At 39.6% G+C, this 13,856-nt stretch overlaps 1 protein-coding gene across 2 annotated transcripts in view; it reads left to right on the plus strand.

The window, feature by feature from the left end:
• The first annotated feature begins 612 nt into the window (after positions 1–612).
• fam184aa (family with sequence similarity 184 member Aa) overlaps positions 613–13,856 on the plus strand; it is a 38,490-nt gene continuing 25,246 nt past the window's right edge. For both annotated transcript variants that reach the window (XM_053510356.1, XM_053510355.1), the window contains exons 1-9: positions 613–1,061; positions 1,808–2,641; positions 4,918–5,053; positions 5,858–6,039; positions 6,288–6,473; positions 7,001–7,123; positions 9,892–10,053; positions 11,710–11,831; positions 12,282–12,432. In XM_053510356.1, coding sequence (XP_053366331.1) covers positions 834–1,061; positions 1,808–2,641; positions 4,918–5,053; positions 5,858–6,039; positions 6,288–6,473; positions 7,001–7,123; positions 9,892–10,053; positions 11,710–11,831; positions 12,282–12,432 — 2,124 coding nt within the window. In that variant the 5' untranslated portion in view covers positions 613–833. The remainder of the gene's footprint in view (positions 1,062–1,807; positions 2,642–4,917; positions 5,054–5,857; positions 6,040–6,287; positions 6,474–7,000; positions 7,124–9,891; positions 10,054–11,709; positions 11,832–12,281; positions 12,433–13,856) is intronic.

Genomic DNA, 13,856 nt, shown 5'->3' on the forward strand with positions numbered 1-13,856 from the left:
TTTTTGGTATTAAGACCTTTTGCTCATTATTTAACTTTTTGATTACCCTATTACTTATTCTTATAATTATTCCAATTTTTTTCCAGTCTTTTTTTTGTTGTTGTTGTTGTCTGTTTATCTGTAATATTTATATATTCTTTTCTGGAACCTATCTTTATTAGCAGTCTTTCTTTTTTAATATTTCACATATATTTTAGTAATATTATTATAGTTATAGTAATATAATAATAATAATAATAATAATAATAATAATAATATTTTTTCCAAAGTATTGTTATACTATTCTATATAATAATTGTTTGAGAATCTCAGAGGTGCAGTGAGGTAGAGGCTCAGAAGCAAAAGGTGCTACAACTATCAATCTGATCTTTTAATAAAGTAACAAATTATATGTAGAATCAGGAACAAAGAATTCCAGCTTTGATCTGTTTGTGTTTGTGTTTATGTTTTAAATGAAAATGTTGCATGGACCAAATCACGCGCTAAACGGTTTTCGGAACCGTATGACGTCATGAAATATCAATCAGCGCGGTCACGTGAGTTGTGCCTTTTTTTTTCGCCCCACCTAAGCGCGAGTGAGGTCGAGTAGTCAGAAGCGATGTGCGTCGCGCGGACAGGAGCTCGTGATCATCTGCGCACCTCGCGCATTTCGCGCATTGTGCCGCACCGCAGAACACATCTGGATGCGGCGTAATGCGCGCGCACTAGAGAGAGGGGAAAAGACAGAGAGTGTGTGTGTGTGTGTGTGTGTGTGTGACCCGATGTACTGTAGCTCTCTGGTGCATCATGATTCGCAGAGGATCTTCTAGAATGCTGTGAAGGGGGACGTGAAGATGGCGACTGGAGCAGGACGGCAGCATCAGCAACAGCAGCAGCAGCAGCATCCTCCTCCTGCTCCTCCTCCTCCTCCTCCGGGAAACCCTGCTCCTCCTGCCGCCTGTGCATCAGGACTCAGTCCGTCCTCCACATCATGCAACCTGTTTTACGAGTCAGGTCTCACCATGGAGTACACGCACGACCTGCACCTGAAGATGAGCAAGAAAATAGCCCAGCTCACCAAGGTCTGCTCATCACACATCATGACCTCATCATTAGCTTCCTGCAATCAACTTAATTAAACATGTGGCTTTTTTTTTTCTTTGCATGCAGTCATGCATGCAGGCATTGCACTGCATCATGCTTTACATTCGAACATGTTGCCTTTTTGTGTATCTAAGTATCCTGATTATCTAAACCATAATCCTGTATTCTATCTGTATACTCTTGCAGCATGCTGTAATTTACAACTGCTTGTTTCTTTTACATAAATCTCAAACTGATAATGAGCTTATGAATTCACCAGAGGCTTTTATTTATTTTGTTTTTATTATAATTTTTTTTTTTAGAAACGAATGTTTTGATAATCATAGGCTGGCAACACTAAAGGCATAACGAGTCAAACAGTTTACAGTATGCTAATTAGACAGGATGAGAAGAAGCGTGGGATGAATTAAAGATGAAAAAAGGCAAATCATTGTTCACCGCAGCAAGAAAACCCTGAAGCAGCAGGATGCAGCCAGGAACTGAGTTGGAGGGGCAAAGTTTTAATAAATACTGTTTATTGTAAACAATAAATCAGGAGTGTTTTATTCCACAGCAATTTGTAGTTCATTTTAATTTTGTTAAATAAGAATGTCCCTGTTATCACTTATGCTATAACAGCCTATCCCTCTCTCCAGTCTTTTTTTTTCTCCTTTCTTTAAACTAAAACTCTGTCAAAGCCACTGTTATTAAAAAGACGTCTCTCTTTCTTGCTGAACTTGCGCAGGTCATTTATGCACTCAACACCAAAAACGATGAGCACGAAGAGGCCATCCGTTCCCTGAAAGATGCTCATGAAGACGAGCTCGAGCACGTCTTGAGCGAGACCCGTGAGAAGATCTTGCATTACCGGAGCAGGATGGGTGCCGAAGCCGAGCTCAAGCGGCGGCTCCACACTCTGGAGGAATCCCTGGAGCTGCACGACCAGCTGAAACATGAGGCGCTTGCTGAGTTCGAGCTGTACCGGCGTCGTGTGGATGAGATGCGGCTCAGCTCAGAGGAGCAGCACTCGCAGCGTGTCACCTCCATGCAGCGTGAAGCCGAGGAGCTCCGCTGCGACTTCGAGGAGAAGCTGCGTTGCTTTAGCCAGCTGGAAGCCCGAATCGAGCAGGAGAAGCAGCGGGCGATGGATGAGCTCAAATCCATCCATCATCACGAGCTGCAGGAGCTCGTGGAGAACCACCAGCAAAGCCAGAGCGCCTCGGTGTGCGTGGATCAGGAGGAGCTGATCGAGCTGGAGGAGCTTATAGAGGAGCTGAAGCAGGAAAAGGAGAATCTGGAGGAGGAGTATGAGGCGAAGCTGGACGATTCGCGTGCATTTTATGAGCGAGAGCTCGAGTCAATGAGACGCACGCAGCAGCTCACAACCGAGAACCTGTTAGCCTGGAAGAGGAGTGAAGTGGAGCTCAGGAAGGAGTTTCAGCTGCAGGAGGCCGCACTGCAGAGGACGCTGTGCAAACTTCGCTCTGATCTGCATCGTGCACAGGAGGAGGCGCGCGAGAGCCGGGACAAGACCAACAGGCTGCAGGCGTCTCTCAATAACGCCGAGGTCACCATTAAGGTGATGATCTGTATTCGGGTATTACCTTTTGATACAATGAGTGTTAAACTCATTTTGGTTTAGGAGTTTGTGGTGATGAGTGGTAACTTAGACTGTTGTAATCAATCTCTGATCATTTAGATCAGATGTAAGGTCAGGGTTTTTTATGACCAAAATATAGGCAATGGTAGAGTATATTCATATCTGTGATTAAAGAAGTACAAAAATACACTGCAAAAATTATATTTTAAAAAGTAAAATATCTTAAAAATAGTTGATTTTATCTTCACTTTTTAAAGTATTATAAAAGTATTTATTTTACCAGTTATAAATTTATTACCTTGAAAGACCAAAATTGTTGGGGTACACCAGGACAGGGCACCAATCCATTGCAGGACACACACACTCATTCACACACTACAGGCAATTTGAGAACACTAATTAACCTAACTTTCATGTCTTTGGACTGTGGGAGGAAACCCACCAAGCACAGGGAGAACATGTAAACTCCATGTACACAGAGACAGGAATCGAACCCGGACTCTGGAGGTGCAGTGTGACAGTGCTAACCACTTCACCACGTGCCACCTAATTTTAGCTAAATAATATTATATTTGGTCTGTTGTAAACTTTTGTTTGTTTTAAATTATTATAATACAATATAATTATAATATTTAAATTATATAAATATAATTATATACTCTAATTCTAAAAATATAATTATGATATTATATATATTTTATGTAAATTCAGGATTATTTAACTTGCTTAGATGTGTAGTCTGACTATTTCACTCCATTAGAACTATAAGGTTCTGTCAGCATTCTTAGCAGTATTGAAATATCGAGCTTCGGAATTGATGTACACTATAGAGCAAAATTGTTCTGTGCCTTTTTTATTTTCCAAAATAAAGAGTCTCAAAATGGCTATTACCTAAAAAAAAAAAAAACTCATCTTATGTTAGAATAAGAAAGTGTGAATCACTCAATTTTAATTAAATAAAAAGTCCTAAAGATAAAACTTTTAATTCAAGGGGGGACTATTTATTGGAGTACAGTGTACCTTTTTTATCCTAAACCTTCCACCAGTGGAAAACCTTTAATCCCAACTGATAGTTTATAGACAAAATTCTGTATCACACCATAAAAAAGTGATATTTTAGCAAGTAAATTATTCTGGAATGTCGTCAAATGTAATCAAAGATTTCTTAATATGATAAATATGAGATAATTAATCCTATTCATCAAAAAAGTTTAATCATTTTTATCTGCCAGTGGAACACGAAATTTACATTTAGACTGCAAAACATTGCATCTGAAAGTGCAAGTAAGATCCTCTTAAATCGTGTCAAACCTATCTGTAATTTCTTAGTACATTTTACATATGTAAAGTTATTATATATAAGATTATTAATATTATATTGATTATAAAATGATATATATATATATATATATATATATATATATATATATATATAAATATTTATATATATATATAAATTCATAATTCATGTTCTTTCAAGAAATCAAGACTAGCAAAATTATCTGCCAATAGAACAAAACATATAAATAAGATGTTTGGTTTGTTTTAATATTATTTTAAGAAATAACGTATAGTTAGGTTTGGCTAGATTTAGGAAAGTTTCACTTGCTAATATGTAATGTTTTGCAATGTAAATGTAAATTTTTATAAAAATTGCAAAATTATTATTTTTTTTTTAATTAAAAAAAAAAATTTATAAAATTGTCTGGCAATAGAACAAGAAATTTTTTACTTTAAATTTTAGTAATATTTGACTAGAAATAAGCTTAATAATCTTATATTTGGGTTGTTGCGGTCTTATAGATACAGTAGGTTTGGCTGGATTCTACACTATTTCACTTGCTAAGATGCTACAGTATGCATTGCAGTATAAAAAAAAATCTACTTTAACCACTAAAATTACAATATATATTTGTTTTGTTGTAATGCTACATTAAGAAATTATATATGAATTTAACTAGATTTAAGACTTATCACATTTTAACAGTACGTTAGGAACCCATACTGTATACAACTGTAAGAACTACATTAGAACTTCCAGGCTGTCTGTTTGAATTGTATATTGTTAAGTCATTAAATTTTCTGTTGTGTTTCTCTTACTGAATCCACCAAACCTTTAGTTGCTGAAACCGAAATCAAATATGATTGTAGGAAGAAAATTCCATTCTGTACCAGTGAATTTATCTGATAAGAAATTTAGAAAATCAGCACCAAATTAAAGGCAAGGCATTGATTTTGTTTCCCCCACTAAACAGGAATTACATAAGCAGCTGGAGGAGGCCATACAGGACAGAGAGATTTGGGTGATGCAGCTAAAGGATACGGAGTACGAGTTGGAGGGAAGCAGAGATCGAGTGCAACAGCAGGCCACTGAAATCCTTCACAAAGCCAGTAAATGAATTGCCTCAGGGACGCAATTACAGTCCCCCAACACCCACACACACCCACATACACACACACACACACACACACACACACACACACACGCACACACACACACAATCCTCTTACCTCATTCTGATTATTAATTGCTGTTTGCTTATCTCACTGTTCTGCCTGATGAAGAGTTCAGAGAATCTTTTTGTTACATTTAAATTACAATTACAGTTACATTTACACTATGATACATTTTTACATTGTGTTTAATTTCGGCCTTTGAAATCCTGTTCAGTTATCACCAGTTAGATGGGGGCACCTGTTTACATCAGTGACATTTATCTTTTATTTATATATTTTTTAATTTTGTTGTTTTTTTTGGATATCTGTCTATCTGTCTGTTTGTCCTTCTGTGTTGGTGATCAGTGTCTATTTATCTGTCTTGCTCTCTATCTGTCTGTCTTTCTGTGTTGCTGTGTTTGGTTTCTGTCTGTGTGTCTGTTTGTTTCTATCTATCTATCCATGTTTGTTTGTCTGTCCGCCTGTCTCTCTGTGAGATCCATCGATCAAGCTATCGTTCTTTCCGTCTTTTCGTCTTAATTATCCTTGTTTATCTGTCTTTCCTTAATTTATCTATTACCTGTCTGTCTGTTCATCCTGCTGTCTGTCTGCCTAACTGTCTTTGGTATCTGTTTCTTAGAGATGATTCCATGAGAGTGATATTTTTTTCTTCTTTAATCATTTCTGCTTTATTTAAGCCGCTTATTATTCTCAGTTTCTTATTTGTATCCGACAGATTGTCTTTGTTCTCGGCCCCAGGTCAGATCGGGACGCTGCAGGCCACTCAGATGAGCCACGAGGCCACGATCAAGGACCTGCAGCAGGAGCAGAGCCGACTGAGGGAGAAGATCGTCCAGCTGGAGGAGGAGAAGGACAGACTGCAGAGTCAGAGCCAGGCTTTAGACGAACAGCAGCGCCTGCAGATCCTCAACCTGGAGAAAGTAGGTCATATTGTTCTTCTCTTGTCCTAGCTCTTTTTATAGCTTTCATCTAGCTACAGTATACTGTATTACTACAGAAGCACTAGACCAGACTAGGCTTGAACATTTACAGTAATATGCCGGTAATAATAATGGCATGCTTTACAATAAATACAGCATAATTACGGACTTCAGATTATTACAGATAAATACGGCTATTACAGAACACTTCGCTGTATTTCTGGCCACATTCTGCGCTTTGTTCTCAGTCCCTGTGTGAGCAGAAACAAACCTACGAGCTGGATTTGGCTCAGGCCCGGGCTAAATACGAAGAGGAGGCTGCTCACGTGAAAGAAGACGAAGCTGAGGCTCTTGAGGAGGTCATGGAGCAGCACAGAGAGCAGCTGGAGAGTGCACACAGCGCCGCAGAGAGAGAGAAAAACCAGATCATTAACGTAGGTGCCCATATTATTAGGGAATAAAAGGCTGAAGACATAGTGAACGGTTTATATGAGATGATGAGAAGATGAACAGATATACTGTATGCCTGTTCAGGAGGGCTCATCCGAATGTTTGGTATCTATGGGTTTATTATCAAAACTGGCTTCCTGGGTCCTAAAGCCTGAGTGCATCAGCTGGAGCAAAGCTGCTGCATGTGATGCCTCATTTACACTTTCCTTTAGCTTCAGGAGTGCTAAATGATACTGCATTGCAGTTTTGACGTGCTGTTGTTTACTTAGTTTTAGTGCTAATCCTTTTTTTCAATATATATACTGTAGATAGAAAAAGCAGCTTTGACAAAAACGCACTGAACAGGTTTAAATGCTCACAGAGGTCCGTCGCGTTTACAAGAAAATAAACTCCAAGAAATTGCTTCCATCGACAATTCTTAAGGGCCCTAGACATGTTGAGATGTCAAGAAATATATATATATATTTTTTTTCTTCACATTCAGCATGAAAATACTTTGCATTCATTTCAGGAAATGAAACAGCAGTATGAGATTCAGCACCTCTCGCTGGATGAACAGAGGAGCCGCATGCAGCAGCAGCTGGACACGTTCCGTGAGGAGCTCACTGCCAAACTCAACATTGCCAACCAAGAAGTACAAAAACACACACTATTCTCCAGCTAGAATTGTGATTAAAACTATGGCAACTAACTCGGAGTAAATCATAACAAGTTCCTCTGTACTGCTTATCCTGTAAACAGGGTCGCAAGGGGCCTGGAACCTATCTCAGTAGGCTTTGGGCATGAGGCAGGAGGTGCGGTACACCCTGCACAGGGTGCCAATCTATCACAGATATATGCACTTTACTCTAGTACTTTAATTAGAGGATACTTGTTACTTTTACTCCGTGTAGAGGTGCTGCAAATACTTTTATCTAACTATATATTTCTGCATGGTGTTGCGTTACCCAACCACGCTGATGTAGTGTTTAAGGGGGGGATTGTCGCCGCCTGCTGACTGTTATGCGTGATAACGCCTAATAACGTTAGGCGGAAAGTGGTGGAAAGAGTAATTAACTTTTGTACTCAAGTACAAGTACTGTTACTTCAGTGAAATTTTACTGAAGTACAAGTAAAGTGTAAAGTTACCACTGTAAAAATCGACTCAAGTAAAAGTAAAAAGTAGTTCATTAAAAAATGTAGTAAGTAAAAGTTACAGAGTTACTTTTTTTAACAGCGGGCTGGGGATGGCGGATTCCCAAGACAAGTGGATATAAATCTTAAACTAGTTGTTTATAATTCAAGGAAAACATTTGCATAATAAAGCTGTTGCCATTCTTGTGCTTGAAATCAAAGTGGTCGCTTTAATATGGTGTGACGCTTTAAAAAAGAGCTCAGAGCCGAGAATAACGTTCAGCACAAAACCTTTACTGGCCTCCTTCAGCGTAACAGAATGATAATACAAAATATAGAGCGTTCTCTCCTTCTCACACACACACACACACACACACACACACACACACACACCTCCGCAGCGCACACACTGGGGGGGGGGGCGGCAACTATTAAAAGAGCAACATACATACATCATGTGGTATACAACATAGTAGTGGCCGTTACGATGGCCAGGGGTTGGATCATAAGAATTTGATGGCATTTCCATTTCAGCTGGGTCTGCACAACGCTTTTGTCCGTCTCCATCGTTCTTGTAAGTTTAGCGTGTTTGTTCTCCCCGCCCATCAATCAATCAGTGCAGTGGTTTCCACGGTGCATTTTTTTTCCTCCCTGTTGCATTATATATATATTTTGTTTTCATTTTAATTCATTTATTTTTTACTCTGTAGCGAATATGATTTCAAATGTAGCAAAGTAAAATACTTCAAACAAAACAAAATTAAGTTAAAGTACAATTACAGATTTTAATTGACAAAAGAACTACTCAATTACAGTAATGCGAGTAAATGTAAGTGGTGACTTCACACCTCTGGTCACAAATTAATCAAAAATACAGGGCTTGTATTCACTTACAAAAGTGTTTTTCATAGTAAAAAAAAATCTTTCTTTCCTTCTGGATTGTGATCGTGATGTTTTTGTCGCTGTCTGCATCCAGCTCTTTATTATGCGGAGTTGCCTTTCCTTTGGGACACGCCTTTGCCTAATAAGGTAGCAGGTGTTTAAAGCAGAGCTGGTTGAAAACATTAACAAAAACACAGAAAAGCATCGCCCTGCCTAAGTGGTGCACTTGTATAGGGAAGTAAATAAGTAAAGACAAAGTCTCTGATACTAAACTGAGAATTTTTTTTGCCGGACAAACCTCTGGGCAGCTATAAAGGTGCAGACAGTACTGGCTTGGATGGATGCCTGGTTTTAAGACCGGTTCTGCCAACCATTACACCTCTAAATGAATTGCTGTCAGTGAAAAGGTTATAGTAGGGCCCTTGAGGGTAAATCACGCATGGCAATAATACCTTACCCTGACCATCAAGAAATGTTGAACAGGCCAGAACAAAGCAATATCTGAGATCTATCGAGAAAAACGTACATGAGCCTCATCTCAACTCCTGTTGGCTGCTAGATAATGCACCACCAGGCCACTAGTCCTCTGTAACACCAGATAGTCCCTCAGCCTGTGTGGGAAGCATTCGCAGTGATTATCCCTCTCCGGCAGGGAACGGCCTTGAACTGGACTCATTTTGCCCCGTACTGCCAGCTGGCAATAATTGGACTGTCTCTACTTAGACAGGAACACTTCAGTTTATGATGATAGGGGTCCAGTTGCAAGCCGATGATCCATATCAGGAATGCCCGGAGTTCTGTCAATCCTAGTGGAATTACCAGTGCAGCTGCTGTCATCAGTCCAAGCATTCTTGTACCATTCTTGTAAATCCTGTACCATACATTAGGTTCTGGCGAAACCTCATTGCCAAGCACGATAATATCTGCCACAGTGGAGTGAAGCATTCTTATTGATATTTTGCTTTATGCAGGGGAATAGGTGAATATGCTTAGACAATAAGCTTAGACAATAAACCAATGTTCATTGTCCTGTCTCAAGAACTAGAGCACACATTCAGGCACTGTCTAGAGCCCTCCCTATGAGGTATATAGATTGGGGAACCAAATGCTTACTGGAAACCTGAGTTTAACAAGAAAATGGCTGAATTGTAGACAAGGCAGGATCAAGCAAGAGAGCACATGAGGGATAATAAACAACCTAACCTTCTTCATATGAGAAGAGAGGATAAATTTTATAATGTAGAATGAGAGCTCAACCCATAGGGGCGCGGTATATATTAATTGTTCAACAAATGCCAATATTAATAAACTCCTGGATATTCTGGGAGTTTCTGGAATAATATAAGGTGCTGGGTAAATAAGTTCTTGTAATGATTAAATGATGTTGCTTGCCCTTTTTTTGTTTAGGTATCTCATCTGAAGGAGCTGGTGAGGGAGGGTGAAGCAAACCTGGATTCAGCTGAGAACCACATCTCCCGTCTGAAGGAGAACCAGGAGAAGCTGCTCATTGAGCTGGATGCAGCCAGAGCCAGAGTTAGAGAAACCAGCCATGTTCTCACTGATCTGCAGGTAGGGACCATTAAAAACTATTTTCTTTGAATGTACATGATAGTCTGGTCTTCCACTAAAACCACTGAATTAGGTCTGGAGCACCAGGTTACCATTAGAATTTACATAATAAAAAATATAAGTCAGTGTTTGGATATAAAAAAAACAACTCAAACTTTGAACATCCTGTGGACAACCAGTACACATGGCATGACTCTGCTGGGCTTGAGGAAGAATTCCAAGAATGTCCATCATCCTAAAAACACCATCCATCCTTTATTTTATTCTCCATGGCCCAGTTCCCACCCTTCATGTTAGGGCACTCCCACATCAGTAATGGCTACCAACCATGGTGTGAGTGAGCTTACACAAGATTTCTAAAATGTACATAAAGCCATGGAATCTTTTCGAACTGTCGGTGGCATCATTCCTACCTTGAGAGAACGTCGCCAATCTGTTCTCTCAGCACCCGGTAATCAAACCTGAGATCTCCTAATGATAGAGTTATAATGAAGTACTTTACTGTTGCACCACTTGGGAGCCCAGCACCAGCCATCCTTACACTAAAGCATGGTGATGGTAGCATCTGGGAAACTGGTCAGTTTCATGACCTAGAGTGAATTGGAGTGGTTCAAAACCAAAAAAATGGCTGTGTTGGGATGTTCCAGTTACTTGAGCAATTTTGGCAACAGGGATGGCTAATATCCTCAGGATTCAGCTGTGCAAAGCTAACAGTGGGGTGCTTTAGTAAAGCAGTAATTATAGCCAAAGGTTGGTAGATTTTTTTTTACTTTACTATAATTTCATTCCGAAGGGATGTCTTAGAAAAGTGCTTAGGTCTATCTGGTTTAGTTTTCATACCTAATAAAACACCTATTCCTAAAAAAACCTTGTTTTTTAACATTGACCTTCCACCCTGTCCCAGGAAATTTGTTAATAAATCTGCCTGCAGCTACACCATCTGCTCATCTTTTAACCCCTGCTTTCACTGTTGATTAGAATTCTCGACATTCTCAGTTTCTGTCTAACAAATGTGTGTCAAGATCACGTTTGTGTCACCTTTATCCTGCTCACACGAGGCATAACGTTTAAGGATCGACATTTACATTTACATTACCCTTTTTATCCAAAACAACAGTCCTAGTCGATCGACATTCCAAGCTGAATTCGGTCCAACAGAGCTGTTAGAAGAGCTGACCGATGCAGCCGCTAGACAAATCTGTTTTCAGCAGCAAGACAAAAACAAGAGCAAGCGAATGTATTTGTAGAACATACAGTATGGCTCAGGAGCACCACAAACATTCATCGCACAGCAGTCAGGCAAACTGTACATCATTTATTTTTGCATGAAGCAAAACATTACATGCATACATATTGCTTCATTTGTGGAGAGGGAAAAAATATGTGAGGCGATATGTATTTCCCTTCATTGAGTTCAGAGCACAGCTGGGAATCACAGCACTGCGTGGTAAATAATGCAGTGTTTAAAAGGCAAAGAGAAATTAAGCCCTATTCAGACGCGAACATGGAGCAGGATGCTAATTTTCTTGCGTAGGTCCAGGCTTAGCATGCGGAAAACAAATGTTTCTAATGATTCCTGTGTGCAATCAAATGTAATCACCCTGTCTTTAGCGATAATGATCTATTATACACGTGCACGGCTGTTGTTTTTCACAGGAAGAGATCGAAAGCCAGAAGCAGCAGCACGATGCCAGGATCATTGCCATCAAAGCTGAGGAAAAGCAGAAAATGGATAAAATCACCGAGGAGCTCGATCACAAATGGACAGACGCTCTGAGGTCTGATGCTTCACAATGCCTTTATATGAAGTGCGCAATTTACCCCGTTGCTGCCTTACAGAATCGTTGGTCCTGGTTCAGTCCCTTGAATTGTTGTCTAAGTAGAGTTTCCTGTTTTCTCAGTGGGTTTCCTCTCTGTTTTTTTTTGGTTTCTTCCTGCCCCCGGAAAACAAAAGATTGCCCATAATTTGCCCGCCTATGCTAAATTGCTTAGATATAATTGGAATCTACTATATTCTGATCTGTATCATTTCTTCAGTGCCACTAGCCAAAATTAAAGTCATTTTTTTGTGCCAGCCAGTCCTCGTAAGGCTTGATTGCTCCCTATAAAGAATTTTTTTTTTATTTCGTATCCTCTCAAGAATAAGGTTATAGGCTCAGGGTTTGTATCATTTATCTCCAGAAGGTCCCCACAATGACATGAAGTGTGTATACTGTATGTGTGTGCAGAGCTGAGCTTAAGACGCTAAGAGAGGAGCTGACGGATGAATACGAAGCCGATAAGCAGGCGGCTTTCAGCCAGTTATCTCAGCAGAGAGATGTGGAGATCATGGCGGCCAGAGAGAGCTGGCAGAGGAGGGTGGAGGATCTCCTCGAACAGGTATCGCCATCACGATTCGCACCTTTAAAAAAAAAAGTATCTCGTTCATCTTAATTTGTCTCAGTTTGCTTCAATTTGTCACTGCCTGATTAAAATTCTACATGATGGAGCGGTGTTAAAAACGCATCTGCATTAAGGAGTCGCTGCTTGCTATAAATAATTGTGATTTATGATGCGAAGCCGGCATTACGCTATGTATAATCCAGTCACCCAAGTGTCCTGTACTGTATGCCAATTTCTGGAGACAAATTCGATTTCCAATTCAGTTCGATTTATTTGTATAGCGCTTTTAACAATTGACGTTGTCGCAAAGCAGCTCTACACAAACAAAAAAGAATTATTTCGGGTTTGTATGAGATGTGAATGTGTATGAATCACAATGATGAGATTCCCTGATGAGCAGTGGCAAGGAAAAACTTACTGAGATGTTAATAGAAAGAAACCTTGAGAGGAACCAGACTCAACAGGGAACCCATCATCATCTGGGTGATAACGGGTAGGAGGGATTGATCTGCACTCATACTGTGTGTTAGGAGGCTGGAAGTTCAGTATAACAGGAGATTAAGTTAATATGGAGTCCAGTTCGTTAATGGAGGCTCGGGTAGACTGTAGGAAAAATAATACAATAATAGAGTGACCGAGAGCAGTTATAAAGTACGTTACAGATAAAACACAAGTGAAATGAAGAAAAACACCAAGACACAGAACAGGCATTATTATTTTCTGATATCTGGAGACTGGTGCTTCTCAGACAGCATTGTCCCACCATGTTGTAATTATTTATAACTGATTACATTTCCATGCTTCACAACACATAAAAATCGATCAAATAAATCACGACTTGGTTGGCTGCAGGCTTTCATTCCAAACAAGCAAGAGCCGTACCTGAGTCCACTGGTTTAATTAATTCATCTTGGTCTCTAAGTGTGTGTCGTATTTGCTTGCATTGAAAGCTTACAGTCTTACCGACCCTTTACTGATGAGATTGACGACCTGTGCTCTACTACCATCTGTGGAGCCAAGGGAGCTAAATTGGCAACGCTTTCTGGCTAGGAGTGATGGCGTTACTCTCTCTCTCTCTCTCTCTCTCTCTCTCTCTCTCTCTAAACAAGCAAATTTTTTCCTTCATCCTTTAAATTTTGCTCTAATTAAAGTAAGCAAATTTTATTCATTTATATCGCATGGTTTATTCCGAATATTAATGGATCTTGTTCAGTGTTTAGCGTTTAATAGTCTTGCTCTGGACTCAACACCGGCTAACTTCTTCATTACTGACATTCTGATCAGTCCCGCCCACTCTCAAAGTGACATTTGTTTATACATGCTGAGGGGCGTTTATGTCAAAGCAGGACTTTTGTTTACGCTTAATTAAAAAACTCCCTTTGTTTTTTTATATAATCTTCTCTTATAATAATGCACTGTGT

Source organism: Clarias gariepinus, chromosome 13 (genome assembly GCF_024256425.1).
Source record: "Clarias gariepinus isolate MV-2021 ecotype Netherlands chromosome 13, CGAR_prim_01v2, whole genome shotgun sequence".
NCBI classification, from domain to species: domain Eukaryota; kingdom Metazoa; phylum Chordata; class Actinopteri; order Siluriformes; family Clariidae; genus Clarias; species Clarias gariepinus.